At 41.3% G+C, this 23,476-nt stretch overlaps 1 protein-coding gene across 3 annotated transcripts in view; it reads right to left on the minus strand.

Annotated features, from left to right (window-relative positions):
- Positions 1-23,476, minus strand: part of dlgap4b (discs, large homolog-associated protein 4b) — a 108,473-nt gene that overhangs the window by 19,161 nt on the left and 65,836 nt on the right. For 2 of the 3 annotated variants that reach the window (XM_079342278.1, XM_079342277.1), the window contains exons 3-6: positions 3,437-4,704; positions 3,056-3,270; positions 1,413-1,514; positions 566-716 (exon numbers count right to left, since the gene is read on the minus strand). In XM_079342278.1, the coding sequence (XP_079198404.1) occupies positions 566-716; positions 1,413-1,514; positions 3,056-3,270; positions 3,437-4,633 (1,665 nt within the window). In that variant the 5' untranslated portion in view covers positions 4,634-4,704. The remainder of the gene's footprint in view (positions 1-565; positions 717-1,412; positions 1,515-3,055; positions 3,271-3,436; positions 4,705-23,476) is intronic. The other variant, XM_079342279.1, reaches the window with a different exon arrangement.

A 23,476-nucleotide genomic window follows, 5' to 3' on the forward strand; every position in this document is an offset into this window, starting at 1 on the left:
AAAAGCAATGAATAGATATAATGCGTGCATTCATTTGAATGTGATGACCTGTCAGAACTTACATAAAACATCCACTTCTAATAGCCTGCGCTGCCTCTTTTGACAGGTTCATTGAAAAAGATCAGCGCGGATTCATATATAGTTCATCATCTCTCTAACCTTGTCAGTGGGAGGCTAATAGCCCTTATGTAAGTGTTAAATTACACTTTAAGCTACCTTTGTCACTCATTCAGCTTTTACGTTAATGACATTAATAGGAAACACATTTGGGATTCTTTGTTCAGTGGAAGCTCATTTTTCAGGCATTCAAGCTCTATCAGTAAATATGCAAATTATACTATAGAAATGAACATTAGTAGCTACAAACTGACAAACGGCTCTTTGAAATCGGATGAGGATGTAAAAGTAGAAAGCTTGCTTGAAGCTTAGGCATAAACATTTTCAGCGCACATTTATTTTTTATGAATGAGGAACAGGGGCAGGGACCCAAAAATTCTTTATTCCGACAACTCACAAACTTCACATTTCTTGCAATTCCTGTCTACACTGTCCACCAAGCACTGACCTGTCCCATGTAGCTTCGCCTGCCCAGGGTGCTGCAAGCCTGGCTAAAGTCGTCATCATCCCAGGTTGGCAAAGATGAGCCTGAACCCCCAATGCAGTCTAAATTGTCCAGGCTGCGGTTGTTGGAGAGCTCTCGGAGAGATGGAAGACAGCTATGATGGGGGGGGAGGGGGGGGAAACAACATTCAGGAGATGTGTTAAGGATATGAAAACTAAAGTCAGAAGAAGATGTGAAAATGGTTAGCATACATGTATGATTTCAGGGAAGCAGGGAAGAAGATTGATTAGGTGGGAAAATGAGCAAAAATTGAAAGCTATAGGTAAAAGGTTGGTATTCAAGTTACCCCTTTTGTTTCCATTTTTATGAGCCATTATATATCCAAACCTGGACTGTATTCCAATTTCTTCTCATTTTATTTGTAGCATCTTTGCATGCAAAGCTAATGATGTCATATGTACACCTCTCTATGCAATCATGGTGCCTGAGACAAAGAACCAAAGCTAAATCAAACAGCAGCTCTGAGGTTGTTTAATGTTCTTTGTCAGCACACAGTGATATAACATGGCAGTGATCTGCCATGCCATGGTCTATACACCCAGATGTCCATTTATTCCATTTCAGTGGTCACAAACTCAGCCACTTTTCACCTAAAAGCACTGGGCAGATGGTATTATCAAGCTTAAAGCAGGTTGGAAGTAGTTGGCAGCAGGGCATGAATTCAGCAGTTGCAGTTGCTGCTGACTTTACATACATCACAGGGGTGCGGTGCATAGTTGTGAATGATCTGAAGCGACTTGAGCAGTGTGCACCACACCCCTGAGACATGGCTTACACACCTACCACTGACCTGCTCATTGACCTGCCCAGTTGGTGTAGAGAGGACACACTGTGGAGAGGAGACCACAGGGCATCCAGCTCCCCCTGCAACAAGGAGTAATCCAGGGTTCTGCTGTTCATGCCAAGCAAGGTGGAGGGAACCGGAAAAGAGTGGGGTTGGATGGTCACGGATTATCAGGGGGAGTGAGGTTAAACATTAGTACTCTTAAGGGATGAATACATCCTTAAATTTTTCAACATAAACTCTGAAGGGTTTTGAAATGTATTATCCATGTAAAGGTTTGGATATGCCAGGTAGACCTGTGGGCAGAATACTTAAAAACACAGTTTCAGAAACAAGAACATAAACCCTGTCCCCTACAAAAAATCATTCAGCCTTCTTAGAATGCAGAAAGCAAGCAGACTCCCTGTCAGGTCCACGCCTCACAATATATGCTATATGCTAACTCCTTAAAAGCCTGGTCATTGCCTGAGATTGTCCAGCAATGCCATTCTACCAGTTAATAACACTTGACTGGTAACAAATAATGATTGATCCTTGCAGTTTGGGCCTTACAGCTTTGGAACTACCCATCTGAAGAGCCCGGGCAGGTAAATTCAGTGTGCTCTTACTCTACTGACTTTTCACGTCTGGCTTTCTCACAACCATTGGCTTGGTTGTGTACTAATTTGACAGATTTGTACTGATTAGTATGTTTAATTTATGTTCAGGTCTTATACTTATTATCTGTTTATTTGCTTTTATTTGTTTGTCTCATTATTTATTGATTGGAGTATTTGTTTGACTAGTTTGCCTTATTTTAATTGTTAAGCATTTTGCAACTTACCATAAAAATAACATGAAAATAAAATGTTCATCTATTACAAATAAGTTATTTGATGCATCTGGTTAAAAGCTTTGTCCTTGCCAGTAAGTTTAATCACTAAACATTCCGACATTTCTTAAACAATCCCTGCTGTCAACTATAAACCTGGAAGCACAGAAATTATTGATCTCAGACAGCAGATGTAACAGCTGCCGACACTTTGTCACTTCAGGGCATTGTGATAGTTCTTCTGTGAAAGAAACCAATTTCTGAAACTGAGAAGCCATTACAAAACATGACCATCATGTCTTTCTTTAAATCAGCTAAACAAGGTCCTTGGTACAAATACGCTGCTCAATAAAAGTGTTAATACGACTAAGGTAAAGGTCAGTGCCACCATATGCAATATTCACTTCACTACTTTTGTGTTTATCATGTTAGCTGTATTGTGGGTCCAACAGAAGGAAGATAATTCACAGACAAGGTTTGGTAGTAAGGCTGGCTTGTGGAAGTCAACAGGGAGTCTGACACCACTTAATTCTGTGCGTGAGTTAGCCCAGCATGGGCTGTGTGTACTTGTGTGTACATGTGTGCTGAATGCATTAGTATTTTTCTGCATTATGACTGGTTGAGGCTGGGTGTGATGAATTCCCTCCTAAATGAACAGCATAGGGTTGCCTAAACATATTTACTTTGGAATAATTATAGATTTACCAATCAGAATCTGCGTGTTACCCTTAAAAAAATCAACAATTTTACAATCACTCATTTTAAAGCCTCAAACACCTTTCTTTAGAACATTTATGCTTCATAATAAAAAAAATCAAAATAAAGTCTGTTGTCTTACTTGCGTGGGGGTAGCTGATCGCTCAGAGAGTGCTGCGTAGCCCTGAGGTAGCTCTGGCGACGAGCGGCGGTTTTTGGCGATGGTTTGGGGCTTCCCTCTGAGTCGTCACTGTCTTCCATGTCTCCCATGGCCTTCACATAGCTACCACTGCGCATCCGCCGGCATGGTATTTCATTGGCACCACCACTTCGACCTAAAGTGCTACTCCAATCACCCTGAAGACAGCATTATATAAATAAAATAAGTCTGTCCAAAATAGTCTTGATGATTGGGATACTTATAAAACTTTGACCGTAACCAATGATATAGGAATTTATGTGTCAATAATTTCATTAAGTTCACCATTATATAAAGAACTTAATACCCTTTAGGTGTACTCACCCTTCGTCCAACCTGCAGATAGTTGCAGGTTAGTTCCTGTTGGCAGGATTTGGACTTAAGCATTGACCTGTCCAGAGTTGCTGAGCCCTTCTGGATCACATGTCTTGGCTGCCCCATGGTCAGCGTTGACCAGGACCCTCCTTTCATATACTCATGATCATTTATCATCAATCTCCCTGATTCAACTAGTCCACCACCTCCTCCACCCCCTGGTGCAGGCAGTGCTGGATACTTCATGTCATTGCTGCTTTTGGAGGTGCTAATAGTGTTGTAGCCACTGTGGATGTATCTGCTTTGCCCTCCTTGGCTGTCCTGGCCAGTTTGACGTCCCAGAGTCATCATGGCCATGGTGTTATGGTAGCTGCTTAAATCACTGCTGTCCAAATCATCTGAGCTCCAATAACCTGACATGTTGGAGCGTGGTCGTCGCTTGGTAGTCCCCTCTGATTTTGTACCTCGATCTTTGCTTTTGGATCTGCGATTCTGCTTCCCCCCATCTTCTGTGCCGGATGAGCCTCCACCACTGCCAGTGGAACGTCCATTGACATTTCCTTTCATATTGTGGCTCTCCAGAGACTGGGACTTTGCAAAGAGCTTGGAAACAGAGTGCAGCATGTAACGAATACGACCTGGACTGTCTGTGCGCTGCTTGGCAGCTGCAGCAGCAGATGTTCTATGAAACTGTAAAGTGCTGAAGCCATCACGGCCTCCAGGTAGCTGCTTATCAAACTCCAGCAGACTGGGTGGTGCCTGGTTCTTGGTCATATGATGGGATATAGTTGCTGAGCCACTTGTAATCATAGGTGTTCGTGCACTCAGACCTGCCATTCCTATGCCTGTCCCCATGCCCATGGACATGGAGGTGCCCATGGTGCCAGTACTTATCCCCCCAATGCTGTCTCCAGGTGGGGAGAAGTCAGACTGGTCGTAGGAGTTGTAGTGAATCCGAGGAAAGGTGCTGCTGTTGGACAGCTGGTTGTTGAGGGGTAGCATGCACTCTGGTGGAAGGGAGCCTGGATTTGTTGATTGATAGAGATGAGGGTCCATTGTGCCATAGTGGTCCATTGTGGGGCTCAGCAGGTACGGACTGCGCGGCAGGGTGCTGGTCCTCTGATTGTACAGGGTTTCTGGATGGCCTGCTGAAGGTTCACAGGAGTCAGACAGGTGTCTGTTACGGTTGGTCCCCAACCCTTTCATGGTGGCAAGGAGGTCAAACCCTCTAGAAGACCTCCAGACCAAGAGATGACTGAGGACCTCTCAGATGATTCCTAGAAACAAATACACAAGACACATACAGAGGAATGAAGTTCACAACTGGAGAATTTAGTACAGTACAAAACACACAAAGGAATCTACGCTCACACTCTACTGCGCCATCAGTGATGCAAAATCTGCCCACACATGAGCCAAACCAGACTACAAACAAGCTGACGGGCTGTGAGGAAAATACTATGCATGTGAAAATTCCAGCTTTATTTGCATCCCACAACAAACATCTGTGTTAAAATGCTGAATGTGAATGGAAAAACAACATGTCAAACAATGATGAGCTGTAGCCAGTGGTCATACATTATGAGAAAGAGAACAAGCACCGGCATTCATCTGTCAACTTCAGACACCTCCAAAACTATGTGGAGCCACACACATCCCCTTTATTCTCTATTCTAATTATGAGAAGAAGAAAAAAAGAACCTTTATACACATCACACAGCAAATCAAACTAAATGTTGGTGTGGACACTGAATCATCTAGTCTTTTTAAAAAGGAAGACCCCAACAAAAAAACCCATAAAATTATGTTAGGCCTATAAAAGTCAGCCAACTATATAATACCCTACCTGTCAACATATTCTACAGGCAATGAGGCGGCACAGGAAGTGATTAAACCCCTCCTGGAGGCAGCTGAACCTCCCCAAGCCCCTCTCCACACAGTCATTTATTAAATTAAAAGTCTATGATCTATCTATCTCTCTATCTCTCTATCTCTCTATCTATCTATCTATCTATCTATCTATCTGTCTATCTATCTATCTATCTATCTATCTATCTATCTATCTATCTATCTATCTATCTATCTATCTATCTATCTATCTATCCAGCATTTTTTTCAGCTGTTTTCATACTATTGTAATGTTTGTTTGTTTTTTTAATCTTTGCAAGTCACACTGAATGTAGCCTGTAGCCTACACAACACATCTTAACCCACTTCACTCCAAAGTCAGGAGTAAAGAGAAGCGAATCTAATAGGTGAGATAAAAGTTCGCTGGTCAATGTGTGTAAATGTGTGTAGCGTTTGGGCGGAACTACTTTTTGTTACAACACACTGAACGGAGAAAGTGGATGACCAAAACCTGCTCAACAAGGACGCCAACTTTGAGGAGACATTTGACTGCTACTACAAGTAAAGGATAATAAACGACGAGGGGAACAGCTAAAAAGAAGACTGTCGGACCGCATTACTTATGTAAGTTTGAATGAAAGATATTTCACGTTCTATGTTTTGTTTGCCACAGCTTGCAAAAAAATGCTTTCTAGCAAATGTTGTCTTGTCATTGTTGTTCAGATCTTGGCGGTCACTATCATTTGGGCCAAGAAAACTATAGTTGTGTTTGCTTTTTATATAATGACGCGCCTTTCGGTTACATTCACCTGATAATTGAATATCATTTTTCTGTAAGCTATGAATTGAAATGTCTGTTGTGTCATAAGTCATCTGCGCCGGGGATTTGGATCATGCCCATCTTGCGCCCACAACCACAATCCCCTGACGCTGCCAAGAAGCTAGGAGAGCCCATTTCACCTTGTCATGCTTTTTCTCTCCACCATTGCTTCGTATCTCCTAAATCCACACAGAGGTTGTTTATTTTGTGAGATTATGAAAGAGGAAGTGAGCGATGTGTTTGCAGGAGCTGGCATCCAAACCTTGCTCTGCTAGTCAAACTGTACCAGTGTCCTGAGTGTCCTGAGCATACAGTATATGTGCTACCTCAAGTCCTAGACAGTGATTACAGATATAATATCTTCATTGTAAAGGAACTGCAATGTGATTTTTACTGGTAATGGGGTGTTGCTTGGTGGTCTCCCTGCTTTTATTCCGGTTTGTTTAGTTATTGCAAATAACTGTAGTGATGATCTACAAAACAACCCAAAGTTCTAGTACGTGGTTATTCAAACACTAAAGTCAAGAACTGGACTGAAAACAAGAACAGTCCTCATAAACAGACACATGTCAGCCTGGTCCCGTGTTTAGAATATAGACACGTTATTTTGCTTCATGTACCCGTGAAAGAGTTATTTAGAAGGACAAAATAGACAAAGTGTTTTTTTTGTTGATGTGTTGTAGAAAAAGCTTTTTTTGTTCACCTTTTGAGAGCTATAAATCCAGCAGAGAAGTGATATTTGCGTGGTGCAATGTCATGATGGCTGAAAGTAAGTGATGAGATGTTGTAAAGCAACCCAGATACAACGTTATACACAGCACAATGTCCACTGATTGTAATTCCCTGTTGTACAAAAGGTACCAAAAGTACTGTGTGTTAACTGCTTTTTATATACTATGAGCACACTCACATGTCCTCAGGAAGTCTTCATATAATTATAAGCCTGGCTTTCATGCCACCATCATTAGCATGCTGCAGGCACAGACTCATTTAGTGTCATTAACAGAGCCTCTCTGAGTGTCATCTCTGCTGATAGGGTCAAATCCTCTAAATCCTTTTACACCACATTAGCTAACTGCCTCATATCCTGATGTGACACGCCACTAAGCTTAGCATATATCCTCCCCGATGTATCAAAAAAAGCCCAGTCTGAAATGACGGGTTCGTAAAGCGAGGCAGGACTGTGAACTGTACACTGCCAGTCAAAAGTTTGAGACACTTTGTCACATTAATGTTGCATTTGTTTTCATACTGAAACCTATTTTGCTGTGCTTTGTACGGAGGAAACATGACAGAATTAATTGAGCAAGTATGCCTTATAATTGACACTCTACCATTTTAAGTACTGATTCATATAGAAATATAGCCATTGCACTGCTGCAATAGCTATGGCTCCTTTGTAGTGCCCAAATTATAACTTCAGCTTTACTTCAATACTGAAAAACATACTCTTTCTCTCTCTCTCTCTCTCTCTCTCTCTCTCTCTCTATATATATATATATATATATATGAAAGTGCAGTTCATTGCTTGAGCTTTAACCACATTGTGTAATTGAAATGTGTTTGTGTTAAAGGAGCAGGCATACAGTGCATTATTGCAGTGTAATGTTTCATATTCATATCCATGCTCAACCTATATACCACTCAGCTCAAACAAACAGAAACATAAAGCAGATATATGACCCAAACATCAATTAGAGACGTATATGAATAAAAACCTGGTGAAGAAGTATCCAACTGACCAACCGTTCAGAAAAAAACAAAACCAGCAGTGACATCTTCACATCAATTCTTAAACTCACAGGAAGTGAAGGGAAGGTGTAATGAGGTCACTTCTCTTGTTATGCGTAAAGAGCCTGGCAGCAGCACTTTGAATTAATCGCAGTCTCTGGATGTTATCCTAGCAAAAGCAGGAATAAATAGCATTACAATAGTCTGAAAGATTTACATGCGTTGGTGACTTCTCTATGAGTGCAGGAGACAGAAATGACCCCAGTTTGTTTAATTGTCTCAGTTGTGCAAAGCAGGACTGCACCACTTTGGTTACCTGGATATCAAAAGCTATTTATGATCACTAGGTTAGGACCTCTTTGCAAACCGTGTTTGATCGGGTGGGATAGATTATTGATACATAGTAGATGAGGTCAGGGGGAAATATTATCAGCTCATAAGAGTTGTTGAGCTGTAGAAACATTTTTGAAATCCAGTTTCATTTCTGCCAGACAGGAAATGATATGTGACATGATATGTGGACGATCAGTGCCAGGTTTTAAAGAGGCCTGGACTTGAGTGCCATCAGAGCTACAGTAAAAGTCATTGCCCTGCCTATGCAGGATTTGCCCCAGGTGTAGCATTATGTTAGCACTAACGATAGCTACGTGGTGCAGTATAACAGAAATAGTTTATGGACATTTAATAAAGTGTAACTCTCAGAAAAGAGAGGCAAACGAATTTAGGTCAAACGTCTTCCTTTATTAGCTTGTTTCTCGTCAGACAAATGTGTGTGGGCATCTTACTGTGCTCACTTCAGTACAGAATGAACACAATGTCTTGGATGTGTGTGTGTGTGTGTGTGTGTGTGTTTGTGTGTGTTTTTACACCCTGCTCCGAGCGTCTGGTGGCAGCATCTCCCCGCCTTGTGCACTGGGGAGCTGCCATCTGCTCCTCCAGTGGGAAATAGGGCGTTTGGCACCGAGTCCGACTCATGACCTTACTCATTCTCTCAGCAGCCACAGCCTCATTGCCACAGGCAGACAGTTCACACGTCTGACCAGAGGAGGGCGACAACACTCAACACAAGCTGGACCGTTTGTGCCACTTTTTGCCTCGCTGACGTTTTCATTCAGAGGTTTTCATTCAGAATTTTGGGCAGTTGTAAGGACTCACGTTTTCAAGTGAGAATTTAAAGAATTGTTTAAAAACGGCAATCGTGTGAGTCAGGGTGGATTTAAAATATAGTTTAAATTGTGATTAAAAGCAAAAAATCTGCAAAAAAATTCAAGAATTTACTACCCTGAATTTTCTCTTGATATCAAATGTATTTTTCATTTATCTTGAAAAAACAAAAGAAAATATAAGTCCGACATTCAAAATGCTCATTGTTATATAAATGGATGAAATGATTGGATTGCTAAAAGCATCAACACATAGGAGCTCGTTGTGCTAGTTTAAACTTTAGAGAGGGTAGTTTAGTCCAGTGCTTGTAATTCACAGCTGTCTTGGCTCAAGATCAAGAAATCCTTAAGTGAACATAGTTTATGTTTTTTATTTTTAAAGCAGAAGTTAAATTATGACCTGTTTTGTCATTTTCCAAATCAGACCTTGTGAAGAGTTTAAGGGGGTCAATCATGAGTGTAACTCCTCACTAAACGTTCAGAATGTGACAAAGGCCACTTCTCTACGAGCGTCTTCTTTTTAAAGTCCTTAGTCACAAGAAGTTAAAATGAAAGGTTTGATCTTGAACCGGGTTTTTTTAGTAGAACAGAGTGATGTAAAAACGTGTAACTGTGACATGTGATGTGGGAGGGAAGGAGCATAAAAGAGAAACACTCAAGTCAGGTAAACGATATAAGAGCTTGCTGATCTTCTTGAAGCTTCTTTCAACAACTGATCTTTTTTTTTTTCTTTTACAAGGACTCGAACACTGGGCCCGAGAGAAGAATTTGTTTCGATCACAATTTTTGAATTGAACGGAACATTTTTATCCAACAACTTTAAAAATGAAAAAAAATAAAAAAATAAAGTCTTGTCAGCCTGCCCTTATTTACACTTAGAACTCCTCTCTGTCAATATTTGACTATGACAAATCAACATTTTATTCCTAAAATATTTACTAAACTCACATATTTCCTGGCCAGAACAATGTGAGAAATTGTATTCCCAATATTTTCATTCACACACCTCAGCTTTTGCAATCCATTAAATATTCAAACTGATTGCTGGATTCTGTAACAGCATGTCTCTGGGTTGTCTGTGTTGTAGCCCTCAAGGTGCCAGATTTGTCCATCAGATGCCAGTTTCTAGATTGGCGAGTCCGTGGGCGGCCAGATTAAGAGGAGAGACTGTGCAAAGGACATCATCCTCTCATCTGAGCAGCACAGCACAGAGAGACGGGAGAGGGAGTCAGTCAGCGAGCCCATCTGCTCCACAAGCTCGCAGCTCTGCCCCCTGAAAACCAGGGTGCATCTCTGTGTGGAGGTGTGCGTCGTTGCAGTGTGTTGCGTTTTAACAAGGACGCCGATTGCTCGCAGGAGGAGAAGGACTGACAGAAGTCTGGGGGAAAGAAGCTGCAAAGGAGAAAGGTGTGGGTATCGAATGCAGCGGAAATTAAAGCAATCGGAAGGGAAACGAGAGAGTGTGAAAATGAGTGAATGTGTTGTAAACTGTCCACTGGGGAGACTGTCATGAACATATGAGGGGCAGAGGAGGAATGAGGGACAGAAACACAGCATAGAGGAGGATGGATGAGAGAGGCTGAGAGTCTTTGCGAGTAAAGCCTGGTTCACACGGCAGGATAATTACGCCGATTTTGGCCCCGATTCTCCCCTTCCGATAATCTTAAGGACGCCCCGATCATCATAAGATAATCTTATAAGATCATGCTGCCGTGTGTGGTGTGTTCAGACTGCTCTCGTCTGGTCGGAAGAATGTCGGGACCGCTCCGATCTCAAATCGGGGATATTCAACATGTTGGATTGTTTTCTCTCATCATGTGTGGTGTCACCTGAGGAGAAAACGAGCACGAGCCTGTTGACTGTGATGCATAGCCAATCAGAAAGCGAGGTGACGTAGTAGCGAAAACACCGGGAGCAAAACAACAACTACTCACCTCCATATCAACATGTAGCAAGTACAGTTCATGCTCCCGTTGTCTCCACTCCTTTGAACGACGACTCTTTTTAAAACGTGTTTTTCACATAAAAACAGCACAAACGATCCCTATTACATCCTCTTTGTCCGTTTGTTGACTCTGGAATCACGTTTGATCTCGAGAGGTTTTGTGAGATTTCCCGTCTGATCGAGGGACGTTCGCGAGTGAAATCGGTTCGTGTGTGGTGTGTTGATGTTGCCATGTGGCCGCACGCAATTTTAAAATCCTGCCGTGTGAACCAGCCTTTAGTTTATTTTTTGTGTCTGTCGTTGATGTTTAATGTTAAACCTTTGTACAAAGAGGGCTCAGTTTACTGAAGTTAAATGCCTTGCGTTTTTTTTTTATAGCTGTCCAATGAAGCTGATTCTGAGTCTGAGTTGAGTCTCAGAAAAGAAGCAAGTGCATCAAATGGGCATCAGCAGTGCGTTTCTTCAGGTGAGAGTAAGTGTGTTCACACGAGGTATATTACGCCAAATGTTCGACAGATGAAGTTTTTTTCTCCATCGTGAACGAGGCCTGTTCAAGTGAGAAGGTGCTTGGATATTCTGAGTGGTTGTGAGAAGACGCAGAAACACTCACCGGTGTGTGTGTGTGTCACGTGATTAATCATAAATTGCTCTTACGTGTGTGCGCGCGCGTGTGCCTTGGTTAGGTGTGTGTGTGTGTGTGTGTGTGTGTGTGTGTGTGTGTGTGTGTGAGACGCTGGCTAACCTTGTCCTAATTACACTCCATTCCATCAGTGCTGTGCTCTGGCCTATTTTTCGCAGCTATAAATTTAACACTCTCCCCTCTGTTGTGATAGATGACCCACTCATTTTAGCCCATCTCTGAAGACTGAGCCGGAAAGGGAGCGGGCAAAAAGACAGCGACACCACTTCACAGTGTCTGATGACGGCCATGGAACTTTCCATGTCCTCAAAAGTATTTCTGCTTCTTCAGGTCAAACGGGTAAGAGTAGGCTCCCGTTTTGTTTCATTTTCGGGATGATAAAAAAAAAAAAAACATCATTTAAAAAAATCCATAATAAGAGTAATGAATTTGCAGTCTGGATATTTAGCAGCGCTTTCAGACATTCTTTCAACTCATTCATTCAACAGCTTTTTAACCTCACACACATTTTATTTGCTGTTCCTGACCTCTAATCTGCCGATTCTCTGATTCTCTCATCAATCGAGGAATCCATTATTCTAGCAATTATTTTAGCTATCTGATAAGAGGTATTGCAGGTTTGCCGCCGTTGAATCCCTTGCTTTATTCAAGAGCAACAGTAATGTACCAAAGAGAAAATAAGACTCTGAAATCAACTATTAACTTAGTTTTTCTTTTTGATAAACTGTTGCTGTGTTTACGGCTGTAACGATACAAATTCCCATATTGTGGTACCTTCTATATAAACACTTTAAGTTCATTAGACTGGCTAATGTAAACTATTAAGCGGACAGGGACTCAACTTTAATCAGGTAAAAGTCTGACCACTTCTCAAGGATCACAAACGTTTCTTCATGGATCTCCTCTGCGGTGACTGACACAGCTTCTGCTGAGAGTCGCTGTTGGATTTTGTCCTATTGAGACTGAAAAAAAAACAGCCAACAGAATATTGTTTAAAGAAAGGAACGTGTTGCTCTTCAAACGCCATGTGGTGCGACGTGTCAGTCAGTGTGATGGTGTCAGGAGAGCAGAATACGTTCACATGCACACCATTTTCCTATTAAGGTCCATATTCTAGTTCAGGCAATGTTCTGTTTACACGTGTTTGAGTCGATTCAGGCTGGGGTCTTATTGGGGTTTTTAAGAACTGGAGAATGAGCTTAATCGGTGTATTGTCATCATTATTCTGATGAATACAGGAATATGGTGTGCATGTAATCGTAGTCATTGTGTCGCCGAATCAGCCTTTATATTCAAGTGTTGACGAGAGAAAATATGAATGACTGAAATGCCACTTGCAGACGGGCCTTTGACGAGACAGCGAAGCCAAACATTTATGTTCTGCATGTTTTAGAGCTGTCCCAAACGATTTTTTTAAAAAGGATTAATAATATTGCAATTATTTTTTCAATTAATCAACTAATCTAATAATGATTTTTTCAGTTGACAATTATTTGACATTACTTGATCAATGTTTTGCTGCCATCCTGACACAGACCTCGCAGATGTTTTCTCTTCGAAGGTTCATTCATTGCTGTGGTATTATATTGCAGGCCGCAAACTAAAACTGATTCATGCTTGTTACGGTCGGTGCAGTCGGTCGCGGTGCGGATGGTGTGAACGGTCAAGTCGTTTCAAACACAATCTAGTTGTTTGGGACGACGCGTCGACGCAAATTATTCATGTCGACGCGTCGTCGTCGTTTGTTTGTGAAAAAACATGTTGATTTAATAGTGTTACAATCCACACTGTAAACAAAGCAGACCGGCTTTCTAAATGGTCCAAAGAAGAGTCTGACAACAAATCCCACTCAGACCTTTAATCTGTATGATGCAGAGCTGCCGGGGAGTTGAAGCTACAACTAAGAAAAGAGGAATTGTATTTTTTTCCCCGCCAAAATCGATCATCCTGTTTACTCTGTCTGCAACGAATATGAATCTTATTTCAATGAAATCTGCAGGAAAAAAAGACGAATGCAAGCGTCAACAGGGTCAAACTGTAACCCCATGTCTAACCCATCTGAACCCAATTTCAAGCTGAAAGCAGCATGGCCTTGCACTTCTCTATTTCTGAATGTATTTTTATATTTTGGGAACGAGACAGAGATTGGAGTCTCTCGCTTGGTTTTGCACACAGTTGGGGCTGAATGGGAGGAGGCAAGGGTTGTGGGCTGCAGATGGGGCCTCTATCTCTTGAATCAGGGTGTTCAATGTGTACATGCTCTGATGTGGATTCAAACACAAACTATCTCCGACGTACAGTAAGAATCAACAAAACACACTGCTAAAGGACTTTATCGATGATACTGAAGGCAGTGAACACACCCTAAACCTTCTTCTTTGATATCATACTAGAGCAGGCTCTGTATAACTCTACACTTTATCGAGATCATATAGAACGTCACTTAGAATTCATATTGGAAGTTTAGTAACAAGCTAGTCTTTCAGGTTTTTACTGCTGATGTCAACCTCCAGAGTTCAGCACTTTTATAAGATCTGAAAGCATTAATGAAAGCTCTCCAATCTTTTTCCTAAGCTTCAGCTCAGTGATGTCCTGTGGCGTCTGAGAGTTGCTTCAATGCATGTGTGTGAGCTATGAGCAGTCACCCACAGCCAGTTATGATCAACCACGGCACGACCATAAATCCCACCAGGATAAGCCCTAAACCTCACCCACTATAAAATGCCCTCGGCCAGACACACAATCGCCGTGGTTTGGCCTGACACATCTACACAGACTTGACCCCCCCACCCCAACACACACAGACACACACACACACACACAGACACAGACACACACACACACACACACACACACACAGGAAGCAGCAGCACAGCAGTGATATTTCCTGCTGTGAGATGAAAAAAAGGTGAAAAGTCACTTCCTGCTGGGGGGGGGGGGGGGGGGGGTCATGTGAGCTGAGTGGGTTCTAAATTCCTGCCGCACAATCCCCCAGATGACGTCACAATAATACCCTAATGGGCGTCTGTCAACCTTTCAACCCATCAATAGCAAAAAGGATGAGCGGTTGCCATGACAACAGTCATAAAGTCAGTGAGACTGGCGGAGACGGTGCATATGAGGGTTTATGTTCAAACTTCATTTAGGAGAAATGAGCGTTTAGTTTTAGAATATGCAGCTGTGTGTGGATGAGGATAAAAGCTCAAACTTCATTTTAGCTCCACTCACTTAAAAACATTCAGCGCTGAACCCACCTGACTATAAAGTTTTACTCCTTTGGTAACTAAAGCCAAATAATAATAATACCTTTCCAAAATCCAGCAGCACAAAGCCAAATTGAAATGGTCATGCTTCAGAAAAAATCTTGCTTCGACACACACACACACACACACACATCACTTTTATTTGGAGAAGACTTTACTGATGCAATATGGGGGTCTGTGTATTATAATTGTAGAAAATGAACTCATCTGATGTAAAGTCATTTATTTTGTGTTGAGCAGTTTTTTTTCCACTGGAGAACAAACAATTAATGTGGAAGCTGGCTTGTCTGCAGGTAAATTTAACGCAAACAAAAAAACGACAGCTTAGCATACACTGTGTATTTACACAACAGGTACACATAATATAATAGCTGTCGGCATTATCTGCCTTATAACTACGCAGCCACCACAGAAGAAGTGACTTGTAACGTAAGCTGGTAGCCTTGTGTTCTTTCTCGACTATCGATTTTAGAAAGCAGACAGATTAGACCCCTATAACTACAGCTTAATACATCAATTGTTTTTAACTAACGTCCTTATATTCTTGTCATACAAGACTGATGGACACCTCGCATAGCAGCCTCTGCCATCAGTGTGTGAATGAAAGCTTGTGACTGAAGCTGAAGTCCATTGACAGAAAATGACTCGCTGTTGTTGTCATCTGTAGTGGACATGTGAGGTACTGATGCGTCTCTCTTGTGACTACACTTGATTGAATGACTTGGCATGTCCAATGAAGCATTCTGACTTAACTACCTTACCTAGTGGAGATACAGATACTAATTTTATTTCTCTCAGCCTGCATCATGCCCTCTTAATTACTTCCACCGGAGCCTCGTTTGACCTACATAAAGTACATAATGTTGGGAAATTTATTACAGGAAGGAAAACAATGTGATGTGAGAAATGATGTGTTGATATGCTGGAGTCTGCTCGTGGACCTACGATTAGTTGACCCGGAGTCTTCGATTTGCGCCTGAACAAAGCGGCAACCTCAGTGTTGTAAAACGAAGCCAATGCGGAAGCGCAAAATCACGCAACTCATTGAGTGTCCGCTTGAGGCTGCCTGCAGAAGCACCGAAAGTCGCATCCTCACTCATTTAATTTTTTTTTTTTTACAGCATACAGCTTAAATGTTTACAGCCTAGTTAGAAGAATGGATTTGGCCTGACAAAGCACTTACAGCATGGTAACTGTCACTGATGTGACTCCATAGCTGCCTGCAGTAACAGATGGTTGACATCACTCAGGTTTTGTCCATTTATATTCAGGTTCTATGGTCTTGGCCAAGGGGCCAGTTATAATGTCAAGCCGTGCTTCTTGGTATACTATATGTAAGAAAGAAATAGGACTCCAGAGGGATGTTAAGAATGACAGCGCCCCTGTGATGAAAGGCCACGATCTCAATGAAACCGCTGTGAAAAGATCTGTTGAAAAATGTCTATACGATGTGTTAAAGAAACAAACTGTCACATATATCACTTCCTATCAGTCACGTTTTAATTAGTCAATCTTTATTTGTGTACTGCCAATTCATTCTAAATGTTATTTGAAGACACCGTTAATATATGTGTGTTTGTATCTGTGATGCTTCACTCACTATAAACCCACAGTAACCCTGAGAGTTAAACTTTCCCATCAATAAATACCAGAAACCAGCCTAATTGTCCGTAAATTAATTGCTAATGTTGATTTTGTTTTTTGTCTGGTAAACAACAAATTCATCACAGTCATTTAGCTTCTTTTTGAGCAAGTTAAGCTTTCTTAGTTTGCAGGATGTTCTTGAGGAGAACTTCTATCTATAGGAACTTAGTTACTGAGGCTCTGCAGCTAGCGTGCCATAAATGCTCACAGTTAAAGCTAATACATTGATGTTAATGTGTCTACTATGTTAGGTAAGTCTGTCAAAATGTAAATACTGTATCTGTTGTCTACCACATAATGCATAAAAATATGCTGCCTGGTGAAACTTCATTAAGTATTTAAATGTTTTATTTTGTTTATTTTTCTAAACAAAAAGCTAGCACATGCCTGTAGAAGAATTAGCTTTAATGCTTGCTTGTCAATTGTGCATTTTTCATCATTTAATGAATTAGAAAGAAATCTGTCTACAATTATGATTTTTGCAGGGTGGATCCAGTTTCAAAGTCATACTTTAAGCTCATCAAGAAACTTGTGCTATGATGTAAAAAAAAACCCAACAACAACCAGTTACTCAGAGCTGAAATTTTACCAAGCGGGAGCCTCCAGTCTGGAGAAATGAAGCCTATAAGGAAGAGTAAAATCCTACAGTTCATTGAGTGTCCGATTGAGTATGGCTACACGTGACAGGCCAAAAATGGATTTTGTTCACAGCCTGGCGGAAAAAAAACAAAATATGTCTGATCATTTATTGTCATCAGTGGCACACACTGCACATGATTGACAGGTGGGTGCGATGTAACAGCTCAAGAAACTTAAAACCCGTCTCAGCTCCAGCTCTGTGCCTGTCGTCAGGTGGTCTGAAAGTTAGCCTAAGACAACATTTCCAGTATGGCGGATGCAGCCGATGAGCCTCCTGAGCCCTCTGCCGTAACAGATGGCTGATTCCACTCAGGCTTCGTCCATTCAAAATGTACAGTCTATGGATTTAACTTTAAAAACAATATTTGGATTTACAACCAAAATCAACATCATGTGAATGTATATGAGAGTGGCACTCTGTGTTATACCGGCCTTTTGTTCTGCTGCTGTCAAATTGTAAATCAGAGGCTATTTTTCTACATTAACAGTCTGGTTAATCAACCGGCCCCCATGAGGTTTCCTTCCCACTGTGGTTTGAGTTTCACCACTGAGACTCATTACCCGGTTAAACTGCGCTGAAGCACGTACTGTGGATGGAGGATTTCTGAGTCAGGGAGTGTGTTGACCTCGTCACAGAAACATCAAATTACATTAATGAACTCCTCCCCATGTTCTTTTCACAGTGTGAGCATGCTTGCTGCAATGCAAGTATTTTTGGTCCATACTACGTAACAAACGTTTTCCCTGCTGTAACAAATGTAAAAACACACAACGGTTTGAGAGGTAGCAGCAGCACATCTCATCTCAGGGATAACCAACCATTCATCTTCCCTTTTTAAGGCATCAGAAATGAGAAAAATCAAAGAAAAGCGTGTATATTTTCAGTCTGAATAAATAATCTCGTTTAAATTCAACGTGTGGGAAAAGCACTCAAAACAGGCTTTTAATTAGAAAGGATGATCACAGAAAGGGTGAGCACTTAATAATGCATGTGCAGTATTCGAAAGAGACAAGCGAGGAGGGGAGAGACACAAGAAGTTCTGCACTGTGATTGAGGGAAATTGCCACAAGTCTCCCTCTCTTTGTGTGCAGACAGCCAGGATAGAGTAATGCATCAATCACACAGCCGTCCTTTGCAAGCTCACTCTGCTCCCTACATTCTCATTCAGTGAGTGAGCACATCTTTTAACATAGTCTTTCAATACTGTGCTTGTTGGTGTACTCTCTGTCTTTCCTCTGCAAAGTTATCGTTGATCTGATTATCCCCTTGGCAAAGGCTGCATGTCTTACTTTGACCTGAGACAGAAAGCACGAGTTAATCCGCTGCAGAGCAAGTGGTGTGATGTGATTTGTTATCAAACGCCGGCTCACCCTTTGTGCACGATTACTGTACAAAATACGGTGTCAAATGCAACCTCCAGATCCAATTCTAAAACCTTAAGCATGGTCTATGGTATGATGTCTGCTATACCCTCTTATCCTCCAACCCTAGGGAGAGTCCCATCAGGGGCCTTATGGGAAGGATGGAGAGGAGTGCTGTGATTGGAGCGTTTGCGTTATCTACCAAATACAGCAGCATGCCTGGCAGAACCCTTGTTTGTGCATAAATACTGGTGATACAATATGTGTGCAGTGCACATGTGCACATCTGCTGAGGTGTAAATGTGCCTGAGCATGTAAATGTCAGGGGCTCCATGTGTTTGCAAAAGCATCCCACAATGTGCATGGGAAAATGTGCTATAGGAAGTGCGGGCGTGAATATTTGTGAGGACTTACAAAGACACAATGTGTGTGAACGAGTAGAGAAATAGAGGACAATGGCGTAGCATTAAATCTCCCTGTATGTAAAAACAAGGTTTACTTTATGCTTATTAAATTTTCCCTACAAACCGGCTGCATAAATATTCCGGATTTATGAGATATTCTTATCTTTGCTGTGAGCAGCAGTGATTGACTTCACTGCCTTCAGAACTGCTTAAAGGCTGCAAAAGCCAGTTTCCAGATGCAGAGCTGGCCAGCCCTGCTAGCCTTTAAATGCAAGCACAGGAGGTTCTGTAAAATGTTGCTGAGAAGTCTCACATCCTCATCCATTATTGATATTGCCTTAAACCTTCCATGTACTGCGGATGACAAAACCAAAACCAGAAGTGTCAACTCTGTGGTGGAAGCTCTGGAGGAAGGCTTGTGTTTGAAATCTGAATTTCGCTGGTGTGTCCTGCAGTGAGTCATCCTTTGAACTTCCATCAGTGTGTGTTTGCAGGGAATAGCAATTAGCTGCTAATAAATGAAGTCAGAGGTGGGTCCTGTCCCCGCTGGTTAGCTAGCCAGAGGGAAGTTAAAGGTTAGGCTGTAGGTTTTTTTTTTACTCTATCAGAACTTTGTATCACTTTCAGTCATTTAAAAGCAACATTACCACTTGAGTGCTGAGGTCAGGCAAAGGGACTTACATTGGCAGCTCATTTCTCAAAATCCTGGATCCGAGTAGGGAGGGGGGGGGGGGATTACCTGAAAGAGAATTGATGGAACCAGTGTTACTATTTACGTGTTGTGACGTTCGTCATGCTTTCCTTTTTTAAAGTCGACAAGAGAAAACGGAAAATATTTAGCTCCGGAAACACGCACAAAACTGAGGATAAGGCTGTACCATGCAGCATTGCAAATGGGGTTAAAATAATCTGATTGAGAAGCAGTGCTCGAGGGCAACTGGTGTTCACACTCAGGCCAGCACAGTATCAACTCCACCTTGTTGTCTGCTTTACTCTTCTGTGCCCTACTTTCTCTCCCCCCCCCCTCTCTCTCCCACACCTCGGAGGGTAGTACAAAGGCACAGACTCGCTTTAGCACATTTCAATCACAGAAGGCTCCAACTCATCCATATTCCAGTCGCTTTTATAACTTCTGCAGCACTACAGAGGCTATGACAGTGTTGGATCAGAGCTCTTTTCACCTTAGGGCCCCTCAAAACTGTCGTGCACTCTCCATAATGTCCGGTGTGCTCGGGAAACAAGGTTGTGTATGTGTAACATTGACGTGCCTCTGGACGTCTTAATTATTTTTATGCATGTCAAGTCTGTTCAGTTTTTTTTTTTCTTCTTGATCTCTGTTTCAAGAGTGAAATTTCCATCAAGACACTACAAACGCTTCACCGCCAGAGACGGAGTTCATGCTATTCAAAGCCAACTATGAAGGCTGATAGTTTGACACCTGCCATCTAAACTCTGTGGGATGATGACTTGTCTATACTGTCATTGATCAAACAGCATCCCACTCCTATATTTGAATTTCGTATTCATCTTTTCATTGGGAAAAAAAGAGTGTCCCACAATCACTCAAATATACAGTGCAGTAGAAAGATCTATCCTTGATGTAATATTCAAACGCTGCGCTCTTCACTGTTTTATGCTGCTGTTTTATTCTCTTACAGATATTTGACTCACAGCATGTAAAGTGTTGTTAATTCTCTTTGATACTTTGGTCATCTCACTGTTTGCAGACTTTTGACGGTTTCCAACATGCAACGATAATGAAGGGAGAGGATGGCACATAAACAACAGGAGTATTTATGTACTCAGTCTACCTTTCCTTTAAATGACACTTCCAGTGTTTCCTCGAGGTTTACAGCTTCTGGGGGGGGGAGGAGGCAGGGAGGCAGACGGACACCCGACACAAACACTGACAGGGATCTTTCATGCGTTTATTTTAGTGACAGCTGTCCTGCTCCACAGAAAAGGTATCCGCTGTGTAGAAAGATGAGATGGGGAGGGGGGAATGCAGACTAAAACCAAGATTGATTCTGACTGCGAACTGAAAATTAGGAACATATTCAGTCTGAGCTGCCTTTATTAAACTGCATTTTAATGACAGTAAAATATTAAGATTTATAAATGCTGCTCACTCTTTATTTCAGGCTTGCTTGGCTTATGTTGTAGGTCCGGGTCAAACAGAAATTGGCATCTGTAAAGAGACAAAAAGGTGCCAAGTCTGCAAACAATTTTTCAATAAGTAATAAATAAATCTTTAACTCCTCCCTGAAAGAGAGGTCTGAGGCAGGGTTAGTTCTTCTAAGTAGGTCAATGAATGACCGATCACGTTTTCAGAATGAGCAGGTTCATTTGCTTATATGTAGTGTTACGGCTGCACAGTGTGTTTTTAACCATCACCATTTCATTTGTGCAAGTCAAGAGGGCTGTCAAGCAGATAACCAAAATCTTTTTTTTTTTTTTTTGACAGACATTTTCTTCTTTCAATGACTCATTTATGAGACAAATCTGCCTAACTGCCTTTAGAAGTGCAATCCTTCATCTGAGCCCACAGTGAACAGACACCATGCAGTGAATCTGTGTGTCACCTGCCTCTAATCACGCATGTAATGCCGCTTCTGTTACAAATACAGTCAGTAAAATACTTAAGGCAGGTGTTTGAACTTTGTGTACTTCTGTTGTCCAAAAAACCAACCAAAGATGAACTGTCAGCAATTTGCAATTAAAAATGCAGGAAAAAACAGCTATACAGAGTGATAGCTGGAAAACGTTAACATGTGTGGTTAGCCTTCATTACATTAATAAACCAGCTGCCATGCTGCCGTCTTTACAGATGGAGGTCCCACTTTCTTGGCTGTAGACCATTGAGAGATACTTTGACGCATCACTTTGCTTTGAAAAAGTGATTTTAACACTTTGGTGAACTTTAGTTTTTCAGGCACACAGCTCACAGCTCAAAAGTTATGGCCTTTAAACATGGCAATTATTATTGTTATAAATATGGATGACATATAAATAGTATGCAGAATTTAAATGATTGAAATGAGGTAGTGCACCCTGGATTAGTGCGTGATAGTGGACATGGCTTGTTGGGAGCTAAAAGTACAATAGGAAGACTGGAGGATTACTCACACTGTGTTGCACTAAAGAAACTCACCAAATTTTAAGCTTGTCGGAAAAAAACCCGACAAGCTTAACTAGGGGAGAAGAAAAACAGAGGGTGCTTAAGGAGTTTGGGGGATTGAATTGTGAATCGATGCCAAAACACTCTTCTCCTTCTTCATTGCCCACTGCAGAAGGACAAATGTCAAATTGCACTTCACTCCACCAGGTTTGCTGGGTCGGAGTAAGATCAATTAGAAATGAGATTGGGAAACAGATTGAAACATCAGGCCAGAGGGAGCTGCTGATTGGGCTCTTCATTTCGGGAATAGATTATAAAACCATGTTTAGTGGCTGTGGAAAACCTCTCTCACTGATGGAAATTGGCCTCAATTGAGGCAATCAATTAAATTAGACAATGTTTGAGATTTTGAAGCTAGATTAAGGGCATCAATGGGAGAGGATTACTTTTTGTGACAGCAGATGTTGGACAGCAAAATCCTGCTTTATTAATTAAACACCTTATCATTTTAGGAAAATAGGAAATTTGATAAGTTATTTTTCATAAAGATTTGGGAACATCGTGATGGGAATTTCCACTTTGATATTGCTGTTTATCATAACAATAGACAGACTGTATGAATACTTATCAAACTTTCTGTGATATTTAGAAAGACTGCTCTCAATGCTAATTCAGAAACCCTCGTTTCTGTGGAGTGTCAGGTAAGAGAGAAAGCAGGACATGGGTCTAAATGTGCGGGGAAGCTCGATTCATGTGTGATGTACATTTTGATTTGGTCCTAAAAATAAATAACATCAGTTTTATATTTGTGTTTTAAAAAACTATGTTATCTAGGAATCTGCACAATTTGACGACTAACTGGTTTATGTTGGCACCATCGCTAGTTGGCAGCGCAATATTATGTCAGATAAACCAATCATTAAAATGTTATCAAGTCAGGCTTGAAATGCTATAACTTATCTGCATTTAAAGCCACATAAAACTGTATCTCAAGTTTCTTCGATCAATATTCTGCTGAACCTCTCCATGCTACAAGATGTTGTCTGCTTTGGTCGTTTACATCCAGGTAGCAGGACATTGTGGCAGTAGCTATGAACTGCTGCTGGATGATCGTTTTTACACAACAATTGACTGGCATCACAGGCCCGAATTTCAACAAATATCTATTATTGACTTGATGGACTATTAATTCAGATTCCAACTATCGAGGTTGGCAAAGTTTAGTCCCAAGTTTTTGCCACATCAGAATAAGACAGGAGAACACAGACCTATAGTCCGTACTTGATTTCATATAAACGTTAATTTAACAGACTGTGCGTGCGCTCTGTTTGAATGTGTGATGGCGTCTAAAACCTTAAACTTAAAGTACTGTAAGTAATCAAAAAATTGAAAAAAAAAATGATATGGGGTAAAAAACCGTCAATGTAACACCACCTCTCTCTTAGGACTAATTACAGAAATGAATAGAAGTG

Source organism: Symphodus melops, assembly GCF_947650265.1.
Source record: "Symphodus melops genome assembly, chromosome: 4".
Classification (NCBI taxonomy): Eukaryota; Metazoa; Chordata; class Actinopteri; order Labriformes; family Labridae; genus Symphodus; species Symphodus melops.